Source organism: Buteo buteo, chromosome 4 (assembly GCF_964188355.1).
Source record: "Buteo buteo chromosome 4, bButBut1.hap1.1, whole genome shotgun sequence".
NCBI classification, from domain to species: domain Eukaryota; kingdom Metazoa; phylum Chordata; class Aves; order Accipitriformes; family Accipitridae; genus Buteo; species Buteo buteo.
The window spans coordinates 64,428,255-64,455,534 of NC_134174.1; the positions used below are offsets into that span (position 1 = coordinate 64,428,255).

General features: G+C 42.2%; 1 protein-coding gene across 12 annotated transcripts in view; it reads right to left on the minus strand.

Moving 5' to 3' along the window:
• Positions 1–27,280, minus strand: part of FGFR2 (fibroblast growth factor receptor 2) — an 87,039-nt gene that overhangs the window by 38,011 nt on the left and 21,748 nt on the right. For 8 of the 12 annotated variants that reach the window (XM_075026532.1, XM_075026531.1, XM_075026529.1 and 5 more), the window contains 3 exons: positions 26,989–27,063; positions 19,582–19,751; positions 12,576–12,699 (listed from right to left, as the gene is read on the minus strand). In XM_075026532.1, the coding sequence (XP_074882633.1) occupies positions 12,576–12,699; positions 19,582–19,751; positions 26,989–27,063 (369 nt within the window). The remainder of the gene's footprint in view (positions 1–12,575; positions 12,700–19,581; positions 19,752–26,988; positions 27,064–27,280) is intronic. The other 4 variants (XM_075026536.1, XM_075026535.1, XM_075026534.1 and 1 more) reach the window with 1 other exon arrangement.

Below are 27,280 nucleotides of genomic sequence, written 5' to 3' on the forward strand. Positions count from 1 at the left end.
ACTGAATAAAAAATGAAGCAGTTCCAGCTGTCTCTCTGCTTAACTGAAAACACAGACCCGCCATGCCCTCTTCTTCACTTGCCCTGGTCAGCACAGCACAGTCAGCTCTAGTTGCTTATTTTGCCTGGATCCGAGCTTGGGAAGCCTTCAACAGCAGTCTGGACCCCGTTTGCTGAAAACACTGCCCATTCCCAACAACCTTCCTTCCAATCGTGCAACATCTGTTGCTTTGGAAAATGCTAATTATCCTGTAAATTATGGGTCTCAAAAGCATCCTACAGTATTTTAGGCCAGACTGTAATCACAGCCTCTTGCCTTGGCTTTGGCTCAGCATCCCAAACTTGCAAGATTGACTCTTCAGCTTTAGGGGAGAAAAAAAAAAAAAAAAAAAAAATCACAGCCTTTTCATCACACGCTTGGACTGATATATTTCTCCCCTGTGTTTCATCCTCACCCGGTACGCAGCACTCTCCCACCATTTCCAACGAGCCATGTACCTAACATGGAAGGTCCCAGAAGGCTGCCGAGGCCTGGGAGCAGCACTGCTGATAGAGGAATGTGTTGCTACCTGGCTCTGTCCCCAAATTAACTGCATATGTCCTCTCCTATCCAACAATATGTCACGTCTGGGGATTCCCTTGGCAGTTACTTTACAGACAGATGCATATCCACCTGACACATCCCTCATGCCACCACCTGATCCATGGACAAGCCTCACGGAGTGGGAAGCCAGTGGCATCACCCAACACCCAGAGCCCCCTCCTCGTGCCCTCTTCCAAACTATAACCATGGGATTACCAAAACTCCTCCAACAGCAAATGCCACAACTTCTCAGGTGATTTAACCGCTGCCTGGAGTTGACAGGACTGTGAAACCTCTCAGGTGTAGCTCCAGCTCCCCACGGGGCCAGTGCACCCTGTGCCACCTCAAAGCTGAAATATCATTTCTTCTCAGAAGTGGCACTAATGACCATTTCAGCCAGCTTGAGGGAACAACTCGGTCTACCTCTGCAAGCCGCTCTGTCTCTACGCTCAATTTTTGGCATCCCTGTTGAGACTGTACACTTACATACTATTATTGCTGGCTCTGATGATGTTTTTTTGGTGGTGTGGATAGCTACCACTGGGTGAGGGCATTTACTAAAGCCACTGGGCCAACCACAGGATATCAGTCCCTGATCACTACCTATTTGGGCTAAGTATCAAGCATTAAAAGAAAGATTAAATGTTTATCAATCCCTCACCGTTTAGTGAGTAAAGACCTTTCAAGTTTCTATCCTGCCCTAGCTAACAGCAAAGGAACCAGTTTGCAAGGAAAGACACAAGCATCACTGTCCTTCATGAAAGATCCCACCTACACAAGTTGCAAATCTGGCCTCGGTTCACAAGCACACAGAAGCTGGATTAATTATTGCTCTCTGAATTAGAGAGCTCTTTTGAGGAGACTTCCAGGAGCAGGCAAGGCATGAGGAACTGCAACTCAGGTTTCTCTATAAATCCAGCATTATCCAAGTTCATACAAAGGACCTGATTTGAAACCATACTTGTTCCCCATACGCCTAGGTGGAGTGGCATAGGAGGGGTCTAAGCAAACAGATGTCAGAGTCCCCACAGGAATGTCTACCCATGGGCCAAGCCAAACCTTTGCTTCCTTTCTCCAGCAATAAGCAACTGCTTACGGAGACCTGTGCTCTATGAAATGCTGGAAGGAAAACACTGCTAACTCCACCATTTGCTCCATGTCGTGAAGGAGTAAGGTTCGGTGCTGGCTGCTCTTTCAAAAGATCAGAAGCCACTGAGCAGGTGTAGGCAAAAAGCCTCTACTAATTAATGTCATACACTATATATACGTGAGCCAGGAGCTGAGCAGCTTCTACCAGCTGCACGTCAGTTTGGTTTCCTTTCGGCATAATATGAAGCGCTGCGTGTTGTTTATGGCCAATTCAGAAGTGCTGCTGAACTGTCATGTTCCATTTATATGTACATACATACACACCCTTCAAATCATCGCTTCCTAGGTAATTTATACACGCCAAGGTAGCATCCACAGCAAGTTAGAGACAACTGTCTTTTCCCAAACTCTGCAAAATCAGAAGATGTTTTAAGGCTCCAAGGAATAACAAATCACTGTCATTAAACACTAAGAGATAAAGACCATCCCTGGCAAGAACGCCTGATAAAGAACAGGAGCCGTTCAGGCAGACTTATGGGTCAGACCAGCACTACCAGTGCTGATGAAATCATGCCTTATAAATTTTGCCATCTTTTATCTGTAGGGACTCGCCAACAAATGTTCGGAATATTCAAAGTTCCTGTAGAGCAGGAATCTCCACGTATAGCATTTCCTATCGGCCCAATGCTAGTTGAAGAAGTCATCTCAGTGGCCAAGAGCCCAAGGGGCGATCGCTGCAGCCGGAGCTCCTGGCCCTCACGAGTGAACCCGGCGAGTCCTGGAGCGGCCCGGGGATCTGCTCCTGCGGATGGGAGTGAGGGCCTAACCTCCATAACCGCTTTCCAAACCCCCTTTGTCCTCAAACTTAGAAGCCTTGTCTATAAACCTGAGGCATTTCTTCCTCCTGCTGTGTCACATACTTCATCATCGCTGACTACCGGGCCCAAACGTCCATCTCTGCTTTGGTTTGTGGACCAGTATCAGCAATCGTTATAAAGTGAGACAGCAGGGAACCAGACTGCACATATTCCCTGCCGTCACTGAATACTTTCTCATAAAACTAAACATTTGAACACTGACTATTAAAGAATTTTAGTTCTAAAGATTAAAATTTCATCACAGACAGCAGAAGCAGACCCATTTGCTGCCCGTAGTAAAGCCTTTGCCAACCTATCCAACCTCCTTGTGCCACCCAACCCTTCCTACTTACCAAAGCCAGTCAAATAAAAGGCAGTGCCTTTTTAAAACCTTTACAGAAACTAATCAGGTGTATTCAAACTCTCTGTCCTTGGCTTCACCACCTTCACCTCCGATTTGAAGTAATGGCACTGTTTCTCCAGCAGGCAAAGCTCCCACTGATGTTATCCCATCTGTCTCTTTGGATAGCTCTACAGCATGCTGTCCTATGTGCATTTTAGCTAAAATTCATCTTTGCTTAACACCTTTACAGTGTAAGTTCATCTGCACAACTCATATGGCAGCAAGCTGGGCAAAAGAAAGCAAGCAAGACTGACTTATTTGGCTTGATACAGAGCCCGCTGATGTCAGTGAAAACAGTAGGGGAAAAAAAAAACCAAACTCAAAATCAGAACTAGTTAAAAGCTATCCTTTCAAATCACACGTATATCAGAGGGTTAAAAGAGACTGGAACATCCAGCAAGCCCAGGGCTAAGGCAGGCAACGTGAACGCTCTTGTTTTAAAACGTGAAATTATCGACTGGGTTTTTAAGACCAGTTGGTCCTTAAAGCAAAGCCCTACTGTCAGGTTGACGCAGCATGGGTTTCATCAGCCCTGTGGAGCAGAAAAAGTCATAGCAGCAAGGATTGTACAACACTAATCTTGGAGCTTACTTGCAGTATCCCTCACACAGTGCATGCATAAGCAAAAGCTTCGTACATGTGTGAACAAAGAGGGGAGAGGCCTTATTTTAGTGTGAACAGAACATGGGAAACAGAACAATGAGTAGCTGAAATTTTCATTGAAATTCTTTTCAATGTACCCTAAAAGAAAAAGGCTTCAAGAGAATATGAAAAACAACTTGTGCCTTCTCACAGACAAGTGGTAAAATTTTATTGTTCTGGCTGTTTCCAGAGACTGCATTAATTTTTACACACAGATATACCATCCTTTGTACTGCGCACAGCTCCCAGCACTCAGCTGCTTTATAACAACCAGAGACAATGCTGGGGTCCAGCATCTTTGGACTGGGCTCTCCAGTAGGCTCTGCCAAAGGTTTACTGTATGCCTGGCAAATAGCATCTCTCCCACAGGGATGATGTCCTCTCCCAGCTGCAGCGGGTTTAACTCACCAGTGCACCCAGTGATGCCATAAAGCACACAGTGGGAGTTATTATTGCTGTTGTTATTGTGACCTGACTGCATATTTTTCATCGTCCAAATTTCCTTTCCTGAAAACAGCTCTGCCTTTAAAGTAAAATGGAAAAGATTATGTAAACCTTTAAAAGCCCTCTTATATTTCTACACCTCTCCCCCTTTTCTTACACAGCACACTTGCTCTATTGAGCAACGCAGGTGTGAAATTATCGGAAGGACTGCAGTATTCTCCCTTCCCCAGCTAGACACGGCCAACCTGCTGGCTGACTGACCCTACCCGGCATGCAGGCTCTCGGGGCAGGAGAGAAGCTCCAACACCCAGAGTTTCAATGCTCTTTGCTGGACCAGCCTGGCTTAGCCTCAAGCCACGTCTATGTTGGACCTCACTCAGCCTTTGGGCTTCCCTTCCCTGGTGATGAAGTTTGCCATCTCGTGGTCCCACGTGAGGAGGGGAGATGTCCCTCCATCATGATCACTCTAGTCTGCAACACAGAATCCGTGACCTGTTCTAAATGTTGGAATGGATGCTGAAGACTACTGCTCTTGGGAAGACTCTGATTATACACATTTCTCATTATATTTCTAGTAGTTCAGGTAAATCCAGGTGAAGTTTGCAAGATACAACAGCGTTCATAACAAGCACTTAGGCTGACCACGCTTGGACGTGAACTTTGTGCTCCAAAACAAGAAAGTTCTTCTCTGTTACTTTCTACAGTTCTTGACCTCTCTTCTGCACCCACATTTTCCTGCCTTTCAGCGTACACTCCGAATGACCAGCTTCCTACGAAGCCCAGAACCAGCAGCACCATCACCAGCCTCTGGCTGAGCACCAGGTGCCAGAACTGCTTTCTGAGAAAATTGCACTTGAAGAGTGGCATTTTTTTTGAATACTCATTCAAATGTAGACAAAAGTGGGTTTCACACTCTAGATAGTGCTTTAGCACAGTTATCAAAGGAAACGTACATTTGAAACCAACTGCTGAAATGAAATTATGTTGCTCAGTAATGCACATAATCCAATCTAATAGCAGAAACAATCCTGCAGATATAAACACTAACCAATACATGTACAATCACTTGTACATGCAGAATACATGAACAACTTAAGAGCAACTGTTTTGATTACCTAATTTGTGACAGTGATTAAAAATCCCTAAAAGTACATATAATTTGACTTTCACAATCATCTTGTAAAAATGGTGAAGACTAACTTTATTCCAACTAATACACTGTCACGCTGAGTTCTTCACTCAGCTCAAGTTCTGACAGTGTTTTTCTTTCATGAACAGTCAGAAATTTCAATATATTCATGCAACCTTTTAAAGAGCAACCTGAAAAAATATTCTTAATATTTTACATTTACAGAGCAGTTCAATAGTCAAAAGTGCTTGACAAACTATGATTTTTAATGTGGCTTTTTATGTTTAAATGGAACAACTGCTGTTGAAGCTGCACCATAGGAATGGGAGTAATCCAAAGATGACCTGATGACTTAAAATCCTGAAAACCTGTAAAACAAAGCCACCTCTGCATTTCAAGTGACACAGCAGTTTGTAGTGCAGCGAGAGGAGAGGATACCGACATGACGGTTGTAAGTGCAACCTTTTTTTTTTTTTAAATAGCCACAGAATTTCACATTTTACTGATTTGTCCACACTTCGGTACTGCCAGATCTCTCACCCTCTTACCTATCTCTACCCTGATACCGTCCCTCAAAGTTTTTTCTCTCCTACATTGCAAGCCTCTGGGAAGACTCCTCACACCCTTTCACTCTTATTTTCCCAGTCCTGACCTCCCCCAGCCTCAGCTCGTTACAGTCACACACAACCCCTGATGCCTACCACTTGAGTGCCATCTTCATCCACTTCCACCTCTGCTACAGCTCTCTTAATCCTAGTTTAATCCCCAAAACCGCCAGTGTGGTGGTCTCGGTCAGGATTCATCTCGCCCACCACGGGCAGCTATCCCATTGCAGGCACGGGGCTGTCCCACCTCTGCATCTCCTCCCCTGCTCAGGGACAACATGAAGAAATGCAGGTGCAAACTCATTAATAAGGGAGACATGATTAATAACCTTGTGTTTGCCTTCAATGCGATCCATTCATCCAGTCTGTATCACAGTTCATTTGCGACTTTTCTGTATTTGTGATAACTTAAGCTTTTATTTATTTATTTACTTATTTTTAAGAGGATGTAACTTTACCAATCTACTGCCAATTAACACTGCCATTTTTTTCAGTAACAAAATTGTTAGAAACGACTGGATCAGGTCAAAAAGCCCCTCTTATTAGGCACAGACATGGCTTTTGACACGTGCCGATTGCACATTTAACAAGGCAACAGTCTCGTTAGCATCTTCAGACAAGTCCTGCAAATTCCTGCTTGCATTTCCACGACTAGGATACTGCACAAATTAGAAGGCATGATTAAAAATGATAATAGCAGAGCTGAAACAATATCCTGTTCATCATTCATCAAAAGAAAGAGAAATACCTGCCTTGGGGCTGTAATAAGACAGAAAGTGGGACAGGGAGACCAGTCCTCCCGCAGCAGACTCTGCAGGAAGCATTCCAAACATGACAAATTCACTGTTCACCCAGCAGATGAAGTAATGACACTAGTATTTGTCCATAAAATGTAATTTAGCCAGACTACTCCAATGAAATCAGAAGCTTTAACGCTATAAAACTAGGGGGTTGGAATATTTTTACCTTATTAAGAAAGGGGCTGGGGGAGAACACAAGCTTTCGTTTTCCCTTAGCTGAACCATCACACTGTGGTCTTTGTTTTCAGGAGTGAACCACACAGCCTCCAGCACTAAACAATTTGCGTAATTTCTTCTCGGATGCACACACCTTGCCGAAAGCCTAGTGCCAGGTGTAAAGTCCACACTCAGGCTTATCAGTACATTAAATAAAATCATCTTCCCTCGCGGCCTAACCAAATACTTGAGGGCAAGCATCAGTGTGGATTCCTTCATGCTTCCAGCCCCTGTCTCATCACGTCCCATGCCGCAAGCCCTTGGGTGAAGACATCAAGCCAAAGCTTGTCCAGGTAAAAAGCCAGTCAATAACTACAAGCACATCTGCCAGAAATGCAAGTTTAGGCTTGGTTGTAATACCTACACTCAACTCCTGCCAGACATTAGTGATGCAACGTCCAAGGCATGTATTTAGTTGGTGTCAGTTCCTTTTTCGTATGTAACCTGAATCCTAAAAATAATTCTTTGGAAATGAAGGAACATACTATAGTTAAGTCAAAATAATTCTGAACTCTATTTTGACAAAACAAGCCTCGGCAAAAAGTAAATAACAATGCATCTGTTTTTAGGAATCAGGGAATGACAAAATGGAAACATGTCTTTAAAAAAATAATCTATGTGTCTGTGCCATGTTTGCAGCTAGGGATTCTGAGAGCACATGAAAATCCAAAAATAAAACTGACTAGAAACAAAGGCAAAGTTTGGTATTCTGCCTAAACTAAGGAAAATCTAAACAGTGAAGTACCAATAGCAAAAAGTTGATTCCATTTTAATCAGATTTTTTTTTTAATACTGTCCTGTAAAAAGCAAGAGTAAAATTCATCATAAAACCCTCTAAAACCTCCCAGAGTTCAAAATAAAAGCGTTTTTCTGCATACTCGTCAGTAAAACCACTCATACGTGAGATTTCTGGGGCACGAGCTTTAAACTAAGAGTCATTTAAAATGCTTCCTGGATGAGAAGTTCTTCTCACGCTGCTTTCATATGAAAATACGAATACTGTTAAGGAACAACTGCGTGGTACTCTGCCACCTCTGGAGTTCACTCCTCAGTAATGAGAACCAAAAGCATAGCTATTAGGCAAATTAGAAACTGGTCAAAGTACAGCTAAACTGGCTGCAAAAGGACTTTTTTAAAAAAATATATTTGTGACAAGTTATGTGCCTTTTTTTTCGTAAACAGCGGGGTCTTCTTATACATTCTTGGAAGATGTGTCGTGCTGTAGCAGCTGCTTATAAAACCCAGTAAATGAGGTAATGTGCCAAACTTCATCTGAAACCAAACCATCTTTTGTTTCCCTGGATGATGACTTTAAATAGGACAGAAATGGCTACCTGCACTAGGGCTGTTCAAAGACTAACCTTTTTTTTGCCGTTAAAATATAAATTCAATTAGTTACTTCCATGTTTAAACAGAACTGCCGCTGCTGAAATTGTACTCTAGCGATAATTGCAATCCAAGAGTGATCTAATTATATACAAGTCTCAGTGGCTGCATTCCCACGTTGCTTCCTACAACCCGGATTCACTACAATACAACTCATAAGTGAAAACCACATCGTTTTCATTCATTGTCCCTTAAGACTGCATGACTTTATATATGTTTAATGAGAATGGAGTTAGTCTATTAGTAAGCTTACTACAAAAATGCAAGTTTCTACCTACTGTTAAATACAAAAGAAGAGAAAGGCACTTCAGCTGCATGTAGAAAAACAGCTGATGGGCTAAACTGTACAAGGGAAAGAACATTCTTTTAATTAAGGTACTGGATTAGGATTCAAGTACCAGCTTTACTTTTTGGCTCTGCCACCAGCTTCCTGTGTGACCCAGGGCAAGAAATTTCATCACTCCACAGCTCGGTTTTTCATCTATAAAACGGACAGTGACATTTCCTTCTCTCGGCCTCTCCGCATTTCGGTTGTAAGCAATTACCGCGCGCTGGCACATTGCCTTGGACAATAAGTATCTGATATTAATTGAAGCCTCTGGGTAGCACTCCAATAAAAAGCTAAAATCAACTCGTCTCCCTTTCACCGGATCCTCACAGAGTTTTGTATCGCCACCATTTGCCACTACTGCAATCTAACACATTTGTATCCCTGAGCAAAGCAGCCTGCTTAAGTCCTTGTTTTGAAATGGAGGAGGAGGAGAGAGGAAAAGGCAGTCGATTGGGGTGTCCCGAACATTTAAAGAATAACTTTGTCCAACACAGAACATCCTGGCCAACTCAAATGGACAATTCCCCACTAACACTGCCAATGCGCACAAGTATCCTGCGCAATATAGAGAGGCTGCCAATGACTTGCTGTTTTTTTCTTCAGTATTTTCTACTCCCATTGTAAAAAAATTCCGTGCAATGGTTTTGCCAGGTTTGTAAATTTGAATGAGACCATCTGAGCTGAGTTGACTATTTTAAGAGGGTTCTTGCAAGTAATTACAAGGTAAAAACGAGAATACTTCACACCTACATTCTGACTGAAAACTACTCAGCCCTGCTGGCTCCAGGCTTTTAATTGTCAAAAGAATTCAAGGTTTGGAAAGTTATTGGCATCAAGTAATACTGGATATTCCTAACTAGCACTGTGTCATTATTTGGCAGGATTTTTGCTGGGATACCTCCCAAATCTGTGACATAATCAGAGGGTTCTCTACATTACACCATATAGTCAGATGCTCATGTTAGTGTAATACATTACTGTGTTTAATACCATTTGCTATTACTTACACTTAATCAACTCTGGAACCAGTTAAACCATATAGGAAAAGCAATTTCAGAGGCTTTCAACTAACAGTTTTGCGCACACAACTTGACCTAAAAATACAACCTGAAGTTTGAAAGATGCGGTCTACATATGCAATTGCTTCTAAACAAACATCCATAACTCTCCAAAACCCTGTGGGAACTGAAAATTCATATGAAAACAGAAAAAAAAAAACCCACAAAATTAACTTCTGTAGAACTGTCTTAACTAGAAAAACGGTCAGCATTTCCCCTTCTGGCCAGCCTTAATTTACTGCTTCAGCAATTTTATGCCCAACCTCCACAATTATTACAAGCTTTCAGCAACACAGAAATGGCTGAGCTCTCTAACATCAATCCTCTTTTTAGGTTAAAGTCCCAATGCTGTATCTCTTGAGAGATGCACAGTAAATTCAACATGGGTATCTTCGGGTGCGCATTCCCATACATATGCTTTCAAAGTAAACTAACAAATACACCCTTTAACTGATCAAACTAAATGCAAAAAAGGAAGTAAAACTATTAAGTACGCAGAACTGAAAAATGCAGGTCGTGACTTGCAAAAGTCACCTTTGGACTTCTGGTTTCATATCTCACAGGGCCCAAGCATCAGAAAATGCTGAATATCTGCCCAGGCAAAATCAGGGCTCCTTTGGGTGCCATCAGCTGGGTACGCAGCACCCCAAGTCACTAGCCACTTTTGAAAAACCTCATTATTTACTTTTCTGCCTCTCTATAGGAAAGGAATAGACATTTAAATAAATGACATAATCCTTATTACCATTCCATTCATTCATGCAGGTCACTATAATTTACTGCCAGGAAAAATAAACTTCTGCATAAAATTCCTCAATGTAAGACATTCAAAAGGCTCAAAGGGGGAGAGGAGGTGAGAGGGCTTCTGACAAATATTTGCTCAAGTGACCGCATCATCCACGAACACATTTGCTAGAAAAATGGGTGTAGAAATTTACAGTCAACATGAAACATGCCAGACTGGGACTGGGGTGGTAATGAGGAAAAGAAGCAGGGGACAGAGAAGGGAAGGGGAATTTTTAACCAGTTTTGTTTCAGCAAGGAAAACTCCCAATATTGCAAAACTGCCTTTTTCCTTCCATGTAGCCTACTAAAAAAGACTTTTAAGCAAAACCAAAGTTGAGTCAATCTAGGCTCCCTAAAGGATTAAGAAAAAAAAACCCAAACCCAAAAAACCTCCAAGAATCCCTTAACTCATCATCTCCTTACACTCTTTCTGGGCCAGGCTCTGTAAATTGAGCCTTGTTCCTGGCGAGCCCATGCGAGCAGCCCACGTCCTCCGACAAGGTGGTCACCAGAGGACAGAGACACGCAGAACACAATTGACTGCCGTCTCTGGCAGCCGTTGCCGCTGCACTCTCCATAAACTTTGTTTAAACAAGTGTTCAGACGAAAATGGCTTTGCCAGTCGCTCGGTTCACCTCAACAATACCCATAGCTCACTCTACCAAGGATGACAAAATATTGCCATGGAAAAAAAGAAAAAAAAAATCCTCACTGCTTTCAGTGTTGACTACCTACAACCAAGTACAGGTGAGTTGGGTGGTCCACAGACTGGCTTTGAAGACTTAAAATGCATCGGGGCTGGTGGTAAGGCTTCAGTCTGACAGCATCCCCATCACAAAATTATCTTTTTCCTCCTCTGCTCCACGAAGGTTAGCTCTCGCTGGCATTTTCACAGGGAATGTTTTCATTTCTTGCTGCCTGAGAAGCTGGCACTTGTTTTCTTTTGGATTTGGGGGTTTCTGCAGCTTTAAGTGGTCCCAGACAAAATAAGGCACTACTTTTAAAGATCATCCAAAACAATGCGAGGGATGCATTTTTGTTCATGTAAAAACCAATCAGAAAATAGGGAAGTGAAAATTTTGTCACTGTTTTGGTCGTACAAACCCAAACTCACAGTAAGATTCTCCACATAAGATAAGTTGGGCTGTCAGTCACCAGCCAAAACCAGCTTATAATCATCAAATTCATTTTTGCTTTCAATAATGATTGATCAAAAGTTTTATTCACAGAGCTTGTGACGCTCCGATTGCCTCACAAGCCTGGAGAGAGCAAAGCCCACTGAAGACGTATTTCAGAAACTGCAGCTCAGATCCCCAAAGGTACTACCAGCAGGTCCTACTGTAACAGTCAAACTGATTACTTTTAGACAGCAATGCCTTCAGAGTCAATAAAACTGCTCACACCCATCCAGGCTAATCAGCAAGAGTAGGGGTGACTAGAACTGGTTCCTGAGATTTCAAGCCGTAATTTAGCTAAGCACTTAAATAAATACGTGTAAGCCTTATTAAAGTCAACAGGATTTTGGTATTATTAAGTTAACATTATTAAGCATGTGCTTAATAGTCCTGCTGAATCACAGCTTTGCTACTAGTAGGAATTCACACAGCTTTTTACAATTTGTCCTCGGGTAAAACACTTCACCATTTTTGTCATCTGTGTTTCAGGGACTGCTCAGAGCCCACACAACAGGCTATGGTTGGACCTCTGTTACACTGCTGTGAATGCAAAGTACCTTTCCTGAAGCTCCAAATCTGCACTAGCTTCACCAAAGTCAATTTCTAGATTTTTTTTTTAAAAAAAAAAAGTAATAATAATTGTTTCAGCTATCGTAACAGCAATCTAGAGGATTACTTGACGGTTTTCATAACTGCAGTTATTAAAATTTGTGTTAGTATAATTGTACAAGTAATAATTCAATTTTAATACTAATGATTAAAATTACATCAGTATTTATTATTTGGTCGTCATGGTAAGCTTGTAGGTGTATCACAGCAACAAGAATCCACTTGCACACGTGGATATTACACCTTTGCCAAGGCCTGGATAGATTAGTCCTACAGACACGAGTGAGACAGATGAATATATAAAGTTATGTAGCAATTGGTTATGTAGTGAAATCTCATCTTTAGACTACTGTGAAATCATCTTCAAAATTAATGCAAAATGTATCAGCTGAGTTCTAAATGTTTTAATAGAGAAACTCAATAATTAAAAACATTGTCTTCCACGTGACAGAGGTTTACTTACCAACAACGTCGAGATGGTACGTGTGATTGATGGATCCGTACTGGTTTTCCACTATGCACGTATAATTTCCTTTGTCAGACGGGACCACGCTCTCCATGATGAGACTCCAGTGCTGGTTGCGGACCTGTCGGGTTGTAACCAGAGAGGCTGGGAACTTCGCTAGCATAGTTTCATGCTCTCCCCCTCCAAAAGAACTGTTTCCTGAATAGTTAACCTTTTGTAATCCACATTTAAAAGCCTCTTCCGTGCTTGTTTTGACAGTTCTGGACACTGAAATACTTTATGTATGCCTGATCGGGTACAGCATGGCTGCAGCAGTGAAAGCCTTTACGCATTCTGCTATAAATTTACCTCGTCCCCAATCTCAGCACTGCAGACGTCGGTGCACACTCAATCCTACAGGCTTACGAGGATGGCACCAATTAGCGGCAGTTGTCTTACCAGGCTTTACCTCTCAATCCGCTCTAAAGCAAATTCACACCCTCAGGATATTTCCCATCTGTCTCCAAACAATCATCTGATAATATTAACTACCCACCAGCAATATGGGATGGATATGATCCCCTAACATCTAAGTCTCCGTCTTTCTCTAACAGCTCAATTACACAGCCCGTGTTTTGGAGAAACAAAGTACAGAAGGGCAATGTTTGGGATCCCTCCCACAGACACACAGAGCGGCCACACCTCTTGCTCCTCTGGGGTACCACAAGAAAGAAATGAAGATGCTGCTTCAAGGAAAATGCCTGAAGAAAATCCTCACGGAAACAGAGCATAAGGATATACATTTATTTCATACAATCCTTCTCGGACAAGAATGTATTGGAGGTGCTGATTCTGTTCCCAATTGAACTCAAAATGAGTGTTGGCATTGGTCTCGCAGAAAATAGGATCCAGCCCAATACTGGAAGGATATAGAGTCATCCGGTACACATATATATTTCCTGCATCATAAGTTGGCTCCCAAAATCACCTTTTGCTGGCTATCCACTAATCCCTTGTTTTAGCATTACATTTTTAACAAAGCGCTCAAAGATCCTAACATTATGTAGCTGTAATGTACAACTTTTAAACTGCAAAGTACGTATTTTAGCAAATGGACTAAAAATACAATCTGGTACAGTCATTTTAATCAGCCAAATGGAAAGCAGTAATTCAGTGCAGTATACCAGAAAAATTTATGGACCATCCAGTGACACTTCCAGTAACTATACATTCTTAAAAGATCATTACAGCTATAGGTTTGAAATCCTGCTTCGAGCCTGACTGTTGTGTAGGTCCTTATCCAGCAGGAAAAGGCTGTGCAGGGCTGCATCCCCGGTGCCAAGAGCTTAGCCCTCACACTTGCCGGAGATAAAAATGCCTTCACTTCAAAGCTTGGAAGAAGAGTCCTCTCTGTAAGGGGCTCCTGGCTTTCCTAGTTCCCCTCAGCTAATAATTAGCTAGATATTACTAATATTGTCCAGTTATAGGTTAATAATATTAGCTAAAGACTGGCCACATGGGCTTTGAAAACAAAGAAAATTTAGACGAGACTTCAGCAGCAGGCAAAGGGCATGGATGCTAACCTCATGTCACAGAAATGTGACACAACCTCAAAATCTCCAGGCCAAACTTACAGCTCCTCTCCCCAGCCCCACTCCCATGGTATACATCAAAACTATATATTGACCTTTTTTCCCACACTATGAAGAGCTAAGAAACAAGTTTATAAAGCCAGAAAGAGTTTATCAGTGTTATTTTATTGTCTCATTACTCTGCTAAGCAACCTTGAAAGTCGAAGTTTGGGTCAGGAAGAATTACTGTCATAAACCATTGGCAAATAACATACGACAGCTACATATTTTGAACATTTCACTTCTTTATGAGCTATTTTGAGGTGTCTTGGTCAAAGTGACCTGAACTTTCTGCCATTACAAGTTACATCACATTTCTCAGAATCAGAGCAAGTGTTTTTAACCAATTTGACTCCAAAACAGGAGGAACAGATCATGGTTCCATGAAAGTTAAAACAAAATAAAAGTTGGTAACAAGCTGTAAGCAATTAATTTGATAGGAAAACACAAGAAATTGTTTAGCATTCAATAAGAAAACATAACCAACTTACAGCCACAAGTGAATATTCTGGATGGCAATATTAAAAAGTATTTGTGCAATTTCCCTTCTTGTAACTCCAATGAGAAGAGATAATATCTTTATAACGAAACAACAGCTTAAGCCTTTTCAGCTTGAGCTAAACAACTGCTGCAGAGGCCCAAAGCATTATGACACATCATCACACAACTGGATTTATGTCACGGATCTGGATTCAACTAGATTGAGCTTGTTGGCTTAGTGCTTTCTGGTTACAAGCGCAGCATTGCAAAGCCCAGAAAAACTCCTCTTTGCTGGGGACGACAGCATCTTCTCCCGTTGAAAACTCCCAAATTGAACCTTTCATTCCCAAACACACGACAGTCCTGCCGCATCCCCACAACCACGCAGCTTGCAACACCCTGGTTGTACAAGCTTTGTTGATGTGATACTCATTTGGGAGGAAAAAAACCCAAACAAACCAAAAAAAAAACCCCACCCTTGTGACTGAAGTTGCAAATCGATGGTCTCGCTGGTAATGCAGGTTAAAGCCATTAGGTCCCTCCTGGTTGCTGACTAAGGCCCTTCTAACTGAAGACACCAGTGCTACAGCTCTCCAAATACTCCCTTACAAGTCTCCCTGGGTAATACCAAGTGGGTCCATTTAAGCTGTTTAAATAGGTGACTTGAGCTCGTCTGGCAGACAGAACGTATTAGGGAGCTCATGCAAACTAATCCACTAGGAAAAAAACATGAGGGCAGCAGCAAGCCACTGAAAGCTGGAGCATCCTCACCAGGCATACGGGGTCCAGAAAAGGACAAGTGTCCACAGCCAGAGATTCATCAGTTGTAGGAAACCTTTCCAGCTCTCCAACCTGACTAGCTTCTTGCTAGCTATTATCCTCTTATTTCTACTGCTTGATTCCCTGAAGCTCTAATTCATACCAAGTTCTTTCAAAATCCTGGAGAAAACCCACCCAGTCCCACCCACTCCATCACCTGGTCTTCAGGGTAGCCCTACCAATTTGTCATTGCCTTTTCTTGACATAGGGAAATTCAGGCAACGACCGCATTCCAAGCATCCTGAATCACAGTTTGACCATTCAGACACTTTGTTGACACAGTTTAATAACTGCTTTTGCCCTCTTTTTTTTGTTTTTTTAATTGCTTTGCAATACCTATTTTCATGTTTTATCTGTGCTTCATACCCAAAAATGGTACTTTATTGAGGTAATAGATATAATCTCAACATGTTTTTTTCCTGACCAGGTATGGACACTTCTAGCAAGTTACTGAGATGCTTTTTTTGGCTGTCTTCTCCATCAAATTTTTAACCAATTCTTCCAAACAGTCTCTCCAAACAATTCTATTTTTAAACTAAATTATCAATATCGTATGCATACAACCATACCCTTAAGATGTACCTTGGAGGTGGGAAGCCTTAACTGGTACCAAAATGCCAAGAAACATTGGTCAGAAATTTAGGAAAGACCAAGTAGTGTTTCATAGAAACATTTTGCTTTTGGAGTATCATATAAAAAATTGTGGACGGTTCTGTTTAATTTTAAAATACGTGTTCTCAGTGAACAGATACATCATGAAAAATTATCACTTAGCAAAAAAAGGAGTCAATTTTAAATGAATTTCAAAAGAAAGAAGGATTAGAAACCAAAGTATGATTCCCCACAAAATCAGCACAGTTCACACATATACTGGTACTTCTCAGGCAGAGACAACAAGTGCAGAGAGTCTATACAAAAGCTATAGGTTTTTACAGTTCCTATAGAGTCAGAACTCTTTCTTTACTCTGTATTTACCTGGCTGAATTTAAATGTGTATAAGACAACTGTTGTGATGAAGCTTATCAAAATGCATATGTGAAAACACACACCTGTTAATACTTAAACAGTAACAACTGATAGAAGTACATTTGCTTTCCGGGTGTTGTACAGAAAAGTAAAGGCTCCTGTGGTGTCTCATAGAGGACTTAGATTATTCACTCAAAGAAATCATAAAATGCCTTTAAATGCACAAGCAAGAGCTATCATCACTTTAGAGACAGATAAAAAAAGACTAAAAAGGATTTAGACATTCAATAACTGATCCCCTTCTCCTCGCTGTAGGAACTTTGCGCATACCTTGAGAAATCATAAAACGTTCGATTTTGAAATTCACCACCCAGAATTAGTCATGGTGGAGGAATTTCGCTCTGGAAGCTATCTTGGCTAGCACATACACCCTTCTGCTAGCCTGCCTGAGTGCAAATTGACTCAAGACATTCCCCAGTCTGAGGGACAAAGTGCTACAGGTCACTATCTGATTGTGATAAAGAAAATACAAAGAAGGGATTTCTTAGGCAAGGCAGCAGGAGAGAGGTGGCTGGAGGATTACTGGAAAGCTTCACATTTTCCTTCCCTTTACTTTGTTCTTAAAGTCTTCAAAGGATGATTGCCTTTTCCAAAGGGGATGGATGGCATTACATCAACTGGTGACAGCAGATATGGCCAAGTTTGGTTCCAGCTATTCTAGTTGCTCAAAGTATTATGAATATGAAGATCTCCAGCAGAAATGCTTTACATATAGCAATGCCCAGATTCAAGACAAGCTAGCATACAAGAATTACCATGAGTTGCTGTGGTATCTGTCTGAACACAGACCAACACGGAAAGACTCAGTCCTTTCTAAGGATTCCTTCATTACAAGTTTGTCGGTATAGTGGTTTCAAGAAAATACGATCCTCTCTTTATTCTGGAATAACTTTGAATAAGCCCACAGTGGCCTCATCCTGCTCCTCTAACAAGAGGAGGAGACAGCCTCCAGAAGCTCTGGAGGCCTCGTTCTTTAACACCCATTCACAGAAAACAAGCTTCCATCTTAAAAAGATGGTTATTCATAACACTGACAGAATCTAGAATATATAGAGATTTGGTAAGCAGAATGACAATGATAAGTAAGTGCTACCAGATCATTTAAAATTTGACGTATTTCTTAGCAACGAGAAAGTCTAAAATCCACAGCTGTGTCCCCTCTTTTTTTCCTTTAGCCCAAAAAGATGTAAGAAGTTATGATTTAGAATTATAGGTATATACTTCACTTATCCAGCTGGCTTTAGAAACAGGCATCTGTGGTTTCTTCCCAGAGTACCTACATACCTAGGAAATTGTATACGTTTAATACACATGAGCAAAAATTTAATTTGTGCCACTTAATGGGCACAAGTCTAGATGAGCTCACCCAAACACAGGCTAGCAGTGGCAGCACGGAGCCCCACGTGGGCTGATTTACCCCGCCAGAGATCACCCTCCCAAACCAGAGATCAGGTATCTCCATCCTGCCTTGCAAGACACACATTTTCCTTCACGGTTTTCAAGAGTGATATCTGCATTTCCCCTTCATGAGATGTAAAGTGTTCAAATAATGTCTCAGTTAGTACCGAAACAGTTACTATTATTTTCCAAGACAGGATTAGTTTGGGTGGTGGTTTTTTTTTTTTAATTGGCTTTTTTTTGTTTTTTAAAAAAGCTCCAAGAAAGGTGAAAACCACTGAATTGTAGCCAATTCGTTAACGCTCCATAGCGTTATGAAAGGCGGAAGGTGTTGCCAGGTGTACACTCATAAGCAACAGTAATTTATGGTGTAAGCAAACATAGATGGAAAAGTCTACTTAGATAATTAGCGTTCATGTGGGGAGATTTTCTGGGCTCCGCTCTCTGCTAACACAAATGTTGGAAAAATTGACACTTTGTACAGTAAATCTAGCTAGAGAGGAAAGGAGACTACGGCTTGTCCTCCTCTGCACTGGAAAACATATTTTTTTTTGTACCAAGCAGGATCTGAGTCAACAGCACACAAAGAAACCCACACCCTGGCTCCATCGGGGCATCACAAAATGCTGCGCCCCGAAATTACTGCAATCGCTGGGGTAAGGCAGCGGCGTAGTACAGGGGGAGGCAGCCCCCAGGACTTGGTCTTGAGCTTACTGCATCGTCTGGCAAAGCCAGTTAACTTCGGTCTTAATTACCATTACAAATTGCTCTGAGCTCCTCTGCAGAAGTTCTAGGCTGGGGCTTACAACCGTGACACACGGTAACTAACTCGGAAACTTCTCATTTTTGGGGAGAAGCTGCCAAGGTGTGGGGTACACGAGGCAGCCACTGACCGAAGGTCCGCAGAAGAGGTTAAGGTAACTCAAAAATGCAGGGCAGGACGGCAAGGGTAGTGCTCAAACAGCAATTTGCCATCAAAGTCACGCACTCCCATTCCCTGGGAGGAGCGGGATAAGATGACCGAATCCTGACTTCTGACCTGACCTAGGCAGATACCGGGAGGTTAAAGGTCCATGTGCTAACCCATAGAGATAGCTGGCCTCCCTAAAACTCTCTCTTAATCAGTAACCACCAATTTAGAATGAAACTTCTAATCTGAAGCTGTTTAAAATTCAAACAAACCCTTGTAAGTAATTGCTGCTACTTTCCCTCAAATTCTGCTTCCCATTTCAGTTTCACAGACCATAAACTCTATAGAAAATAATAACTTTTGACTTCCAACCCTTCCTTTATTAAACTGCTTACAATCACCAGAGTGGATGGTCATGTTTTTAACAATGCAGCTGAAAACAAATAGAGCAAATAGTCTTACTCTGCTTTGCAAAGTCAGTCTTTTCCAAATAAATCTCTATGAATAATCCTTAGTTACACTGCTATGGTACAAGCTTGAATTTGAGTTAAAAAAAAAAAAATTAAAAAAATACAGAATTAGTGCTCAGTAACCGCCAAAGAAACCTCCCACCCTTCCCCAGAAGAAAACAATTACTTTTTTTGCTTCTACATTCAATCCAAGGCCATTAAAACATTTTCTGTTGACTTCAGCAAGTTGGTTTTTTTTACAGCCTTCTGGTCAAGAACAGAAATTGCAAAATCACATCATGAGATCTTACCTTATATCCGCCAATACGATGCTCTTGTTTAAACTCTTTCCCATTTTTCAGCCATCGCATGGTTGGTGTTGGGTTTCCCATCGCTGGACAACGAAACTTAACGGTGTTCGCCGCTGGCACTGCGTGTAGCCTTTTCTCCATTTTGTCCGTATGTGTCCAATAAGGTGCCCCTGTTTCAAAAAGATACGTCCAGAAATATCAGTACTTGGAAACTGAGCTCCCTTTCCAGCCGCGTCCACAGACATAAAGCACTGCACGTATTCGTTTTAAGTGTGGGTTAAAAAGAGTACACGACTGGAAATCATATGTCACAAGTGTTGGCCAGAGTTTTGCAAATGGCTCAGTCTGCAGCTTTGAGTATATAATTTATGACAAAATTCCAATAATTAAGCACAGATATCCTTTTTTTTGTGTACATCAAGGAAGACAGAGGGACCAAGTTTCCAGCAGACTCAAGTGATCAGACACTTTGAACCTCAAGTTGAGTAACTGTGAGTGCTCAGTAAACTCTGAATTCTTGGACCTTGGTTGTGAAGCTGGACAGACCAAGTCAGAAGACCTGTTGGAAGCATCAGCCTTAACTTTTCCACATGTGTTAGAAGGGGGATAAAACACCTACCTGCCTGGCAGCACGCTAAAACTTAGTGTACCACAGCAAGGTGAACTGTGCTGTTACTGTCATAGAAACCACTAAAATATATTTACAAATGGAATATATTTCTGAAATCTTAACCAAAGAGGAAGAAGCCAAATGAGTAAATGTGGATCAGCAAAACTCAGCAATAGCATTTATCATTCTGCAAGGAATTCCCACTCTTGTGAGCCTGTCAAAGCCCAAATGTTCAGTGATGTCCAATACCGTGGCACTAAAGGAGAGTGTCCCTCTCAGCCAGTATTTACTGAAGTGACCACTTTTGCCGGCTCCTGGCAAGGCTCTCCTGGCTCTCACTCGCTCCTTGCCAAGCCCTGGCCCAGCCCATGCCCACACAAGGAGCATGAGGAAAACCCCTTTCTCGTCCAGGTTCGCAATCATTTGTCACGTACCAGTACAGGAAACACAGCAGAACAAAACATACAGCTACCCATCTGGTTTTACCCTCCCAGAAATAAATTTGGATAGATAGATCCATATACAAGGTTATCCCATGCTCTGGATCCACGGACCACTTTGGCTACGTTGCACAGCATCTTCATGGCATCGCTTCAGTTGTCTCACCAAACAGTTTTTTAAAAAAGTTAAAGATTCAAGATCTGTTTAATAGTAGGAAACATTAATTTCTTTTACAATGGAGTTTTCCTGAAGCAAATCAGATTAGTGTGGAATTTTTAGGACTAGAGGGGTCCAGAAAAATAACTCTATTTCTCTCAGCCCTGTTTCATTTCCTTCATTAGCAGCCTAACACTCCACTATAAATAAACTCTTCCGTTCCTCAAATATTTATAGCAGTTCTTACAATCAGTGCAAACTCAGAAATCCTGCTAACCCCCTCTTTAAATAAAAATACAGCTGGATAGAAAATACAGGAATAAATCCTTTAACAACGTCTCTCCCAGTATAAAGAAAACATTCTGAAAGCAAGTCTTATAATGATGCTAAGAACGATAAGTGATTTTTTTTTTTTTTGCCCGAAGTGGCAATTAGTGTTAAAATTAATGAAGTAGAAAAGCAAAGCGAATTTGTGCATGTAATCAAAATAGAAGATCAGGTAACTATTGAAAATTTAACTGCAACACGAAGAAATTGTTACACGGACTAAAGTGAATTAGGGATGCAAAGAAAATCACTGTTAACATTATTTGCTAAAACCAGGATCACATTAAAACAACAGAAGACTTTAAACAAAGCCAACCAAAGGAATTAACTACTACACACAAAGACCAAATTACATTACAAGTATACCAGGCAAAGGCGGAATTACATGTTGGTACTGATACATTAAAAGGGTATTTTCTCTGGACCACTAAACATCTTCCGCAAGGCAATGTAAGGAAGGTGACCACTACCAGGCTCTACCCACAATTCCCACAAAGTCAAAGTAAACCGTGGCAGGTCAAAGCCAGTCAACCATCCGAACCAGTTACATCGGTATCTCAGACAGAGGTGAGTGCCTAGATTTGACCCCCAACGGGCAATGCCAACCCAGCAACTTTGCAGCCAGCACGGTGACTTCTCATCACATCCATCACAAGCACCTTCTCGCACATCTAGAGCCTTAAAACCTTGGACGCAGTTACTGGCAAGCACAACCTCGGAACCACAGGATCCGCAGCTCGCCCACGATATGGATCTATCTGCAGTCCCCAGGCTGGATGGACCGAGCTCGGGAGAAGCTCCCATCAGGGTGCAGCCCAGGACCAGGGCATCCAAGCCGGTCAGGATCCAGCCACCAACAGTTCCCCAAACAAGGCTGCTTTAATGCAGCCAGGTTTCTACTGCGTTATAGTGCAGTTCATCCTCTGGTTTTCTTGCGTATAACCCCCCCTTCCATCAACTCTCACCCTTTAAAAAACTCTGCTCCTGGAAGAGAAGTGCTCCAAGAAGACTCATATACACCAAATGCACAGGGAGGAAAAAGTTTGCTCCATGGAAGAGGTGGGAGCAGAGAAGAGGACAGGAGGATGCGGGCAGGAATGAAGAGAAGCAGCTCAGTTCTGCGCCACGGAGAAAGGAAACTCCTCGGGCTGGGAGAAAGGACTCTGCTTGGAAAGCTTTCCCTCGCACGACCCTCAGCGTAACCTGCAATGCTCCTGAATCACAGGGGAGCTTGAAGAAAAACATGCGGACATCACATGTTGAAAAGACCGTCTGAAAACACTTCAAGACATCCTACCATTTTTCACTAGGTAGTAGCAATGTATATTGGCAGCTCCTCAGGATGTTTAAGGGAAAAGAAAAAAAGGCAGCAACACCCACAAACCGTAACACTCGCCCTCATTTTGTGCTTTCGTACAGCGACTGAGCCAATTAACGCACAGCATTTATACAGAGAAATTTATCATAACTTAAAAGCACCTTTTACTATTTCTGTTTGTCCTGAGAGGAACAAACCCAGATTCACTAAAACCAGTAACGAACGCAGTTAACGAGTATACACCCTCAAGTGCCGAGTCCTCTTACGGACCGCGTCCATCGCATCCCATCTTCGCTAACAGGACAGGTGGAAGTAGGTAGCACCGCTGTTAAAAGTTCACAGTAACAACAGGGCAGACTCCGGCGTGTAGCGGTAATGAGCAGCAGGGGAACGGGTGGGAATTCCTGATTGCTTTTAGAGCTCTCATTAGTGAAGAAAATATCCTGCTGACCCACACTGCACTCCACTGCAAATACATTACATCTAATCAGGCAAATCTCCTGCATGTGAAATTGAAATTAGGCAGCCCAGGGGACCACTTCACTTCAGGACTCCTCAATTTTTATTTGGACTTATCTAACACAAAAAAATACAAAAGTAGTCAACTCAAAGCCTGCCTGACAAGCATCTCAAGCAGGCAACAGTGCACCTGAAATGGCCACATCAACCCCCTCCCCCTCCAAGGTTTTCAGTACTATTGTATTTGACCTTTAATTAAAAAACACTTCTAGGCAACATCCAATTTTTGCTGCTCCCTTGAGTGGGTTTCCACTCTACAGGATTTGATGAATTTGAACCTTGTTTCATCCTTTCTGAAATTCTTCAAGGCATGAAAAGAACAGCATGTGGATTACATTTAGATACTTTTTGTTCCTGGTGCCAATTTACCATTGCTTGGCCCAGAAGAAATTGTTTAAAGGGTGATAAGGAAAAAAAGTCACAAAGCTTCCAGTCGCCTGACTAGAATTCAAGGCAGAATCGCAGCATCTTCAGGGCTTCCCAGAGGTCCAGAATAAATTACTGTTGGTGGACCTCAGAGCAACCATCACAACAGCTGCTGCCTTGCCAGCACCAAGTCAGGATTATGGAAATCCCTTAAGTTAGGGCTACCTCTCAAAATCATGATGAGGATGAGGCAACAAGGACCAACAATCTATCCTCTGCCAGTAGGAACTGGTGACGATCAGCCCTTGGCTTTGTCAAAGAAGTCCCAGGTCAACATCCTTGGAGCGGGTCCTCCGGAACCAAGTTAAGGCACCTCTTTAGGGCCACAAAGGGAAAAACTGAGTTGCCAACAACGCCATTTTGTGGAGAGAGGGGACTATTTTACGGTGGAACCAATCCTGCACCTTCCCCACAAGCATTAATCCCTTCAACAAAAGCTGGAAGTAATAAAAAGCTATTCAGGATGCAGTCTGGAACAAATCTACCACAGTGTTTTTTCAGACAGTTAAAATATCTGTCAAGCTAAAAAGGACACCAAACGCAGAGTGAAATCTGCTATGCATGCCTTTTACTTAAAAATACACACAGGGCAAATGGTCAAATGCACACGTGTACATGCAAGTGCCCTCCTCTCCCGAGAACGAGTTGCTCTTCACAGCTACGGAACCACTTACAGCCTCCGCTGACTTCAAGAGCAGTTGTATTTTCTGGGCAGCCTTGAAAATTACACTAGATTTCCTCAACAGCCTCTCTGCCTGCATCTGAAAACCTTGGCCTCTGAAAAATACATTTGTAACAGAGGCAAAGAAAATAAAAAAAGCTTAAAAGAATACTTACCATCGTAAATAAAACAGTTCTAAAAGGTTTGCTTTAGTTTTAAATATGCAGGAATGAGAATGCCAAGGTTCAGTTTCCTGTGGAAGGCACTACAGCCATTTCCTGCCTCATCACATCATAATTAACATGCCAGGACAGCTGGACTTTATCAGAATTGTTTCATCAAAAAGCAACAACCTTTGAAGACTATGGCCTTTTGTTTCCATCAGTAAAGGCATAACCAGGCCAATTTCCATCGCTTATCCTTAATGATCGCAGCTGTAATTTGTATGTAAATTATCAGTTAAATTGTTTTAGATCTGCAAAGCTCAAACCATGGTTCAGGAAACACTTAAAGACTTCTCTTAAAGCAACCAGGGACTCTTGTGAGGTCCTGGACTTCCCCAGGCTCTGCCCAACGTAGGCAGGAGAAGGCAGAAGAAGGCAGAAAAGGGCATTTGATCATAACACACCACTGGCCTGCCACATGGCAGGCTCAGGGAGGACTTGGACGACTCCTCGTTCACTTTTCAATGTCTTGCAAGAGTTTTCTTCAATTAGATGCGGCCTTTTGGACACGCTATAAAATCTAGAAGGGGAATGGCAAATGATACCGATGGGAAGGCTTAGGAGAGGCTGGATACGCAAGCTTCAGCAGTTTGCAGAAGCACCATACCAATTCCCACCCCTAACTTTCACGCAGCTCCGATCTTGCCAAATCACAGCCCTCTTTCAGCAGCGTTGTATTAATCCAACTGAGTTACTATGATGCAACTTTCCATCGAAAACAGACTACTTGCAGGGACGCGGTGCCACCATGGTTCTCCCGGTTCCGGCTCTCCCCATCGAGCGCTCAGACGTCGGGAGGAAGGCTGCGCTGCTACCTGCGCCTGTCTGCAGCTTGCAAGAAGCCCCAGCGGTTTGCGGGCACCTTGTAAAGAGCAATCTCACGAGGACTTGTTTGTGCAAGGCTCTGCTCAGGAGCAATCTGCCTTCTTGCAGTTTCCTCCCTTCTACGCTGCACGAGCTTGCGCTCAACCCGCGATCCGAGGTGTTTAAACATTCACGCTCTAGAGGCATCTTTCATTTTGAGCAGGGAAAGTGTGACTGACCCCTGCTGAAGCACACACCCCATCCCTGGCAGACGGAAATTGTCAATGGCCTTTCACCAGCTCCTGAATCAAGATTGATTAAGAGTAGCTTAAAACGATAGCTCATGTTACAAGAACATCACTAGTGTTACAGAAGACACCACTGGGTAGCTCTCCCTGGTGCGTGAAAGGGCAGGAATAGTTACCACGACGTTACAGAGCACAGTTGCCTTGAGATCAGGTCCTTTTCTTTTTTTCCCCTCGCTATATGCCCTTCCAAAATCCATTTGTGCTCACAGTGAATCTCCAAAGCCATCAGCACGGATTAGAAGCACAACTGTCTTCGCTAACACACCGAAAAGATTGCAAGCCCTTTTCTGACCGACACCAATAAAGCTCTAAGGTGACAACAGGCATAGGGATGTTTCCTAAAAGCAATTTCTATCCGCGAGTCCTTTTCAGGGGAACGCTAACATTGCCTGGGTTGGTGGGTTTTGCCTAGACAACTTCTTTTAAAAGCAGTGTCCCTTTTCCAAACTCGCCAATTATCTTTGCCACCACATTCCTTTGTCAGAGCAGCCTCCAGCTGCTTAATCTCAGCCACTTCAAGCTGCACCTGTGAATCAGACTGGGTTAATCACACTAACAGATGGCAGGGGCCAAACAGGCAGCTAAGAACTTATATCATTTTAAATAGCATCTAATGTTTCACAGCTTCAGACCAGGGGCAGTCGTATACAACAGTAACTAACGAGGGGAGCTGAAGTCAGGCTCGTACTTTATCATCTGAACAAGTGTTTCGAGCATACAGTATAGCTGCCAATTACTAATCAGGCCGAGGAGCAAATATACCACCTTGCTACTGCCTTCAGTAACTAGCTGACATCTCCCATGAAGGATTTCTGTGTTCTGCCTGTTATTGACTTTACAAAGCATGAGCGATAGCAAAGTAGCAGTCACCGCGGGGATTTTGCAACAGTGCATAGGGGCATAAGGAACCAATATGAATTTTACTTTTTTTTTTTTTCTTAGCAACTGCTCTATTTAGAGCCTATTAATAGCTTTCCAAATTCTCTAAAGGGATCGAAGTTTAACATTCGGATAGGTTTAAGACTCTTTTAGCCCATTTTCATCGTGCATAAGTAACATAAAATGTGGTTTTAGTGCTGGATTGCTTTCTTTGCGACAAACCTCGAGGTCCTTTACAGACAAAAGAACCTCATTGTCTCCAAACTTATCCTCCCCAGGGAGATTTCTGCCAAGATTAAGGATTGAAGGATTTGCCTCATACAACTTAATTTTAAAGTTTCCATACCACCTTTTAACAAAGTGAGCCGGATCTTTGTTTCTTCTGCTAGATTTCAGCTCAGGTTCAGGGAAAGTTAGTTCATCTGTGAGAGTCTAAACCAGACAAAGACTGAACTTCAATTTAAGAAGAAAGGAAACTGCAGAAGAGCTAGCAAGAAGGGAGAAAGAAAGTACAGACCAGTAAAGTGTGTTTAGAAGAATATTAGTTTATTTTTCTTTTTCTTTTCCAATTGATGAACTATGTGAAACAGAAAATGGAAAAGGACAAAGATACCACTATTTGACAGCCCATGCAGTTAACAATCAAGAAGCTCTGAAGGCAGGAGTGCGAAAGACGGGACATTATTTTCCACGTGGATCTTGCTAGTGACTTCTGGCAGTTCGCTGTTACTTACTCATCTGGTTGCTGTCATTCACAAAGTCCTCAGACCCATCATTGTCGTCTTCATCGTCCCCAGAGGAAAGAGCATCTGCACATTAAAAATAATCAAGTCTTTAAACCAGCCTATTTTGCAGACGAATAAACCAATATGCTACATCTTAGATTATCTATCAAGGAGAACAGATGTTATGTTAGTTGTGCAGAAGCTACAGAAAAAGAAAATCCAGCCACAAAATGTGTTTTATTCTTATAAAATTCTACACAAAACTAGCTAATAATCCTGAAACGCTACGAAGTTTCCAAAG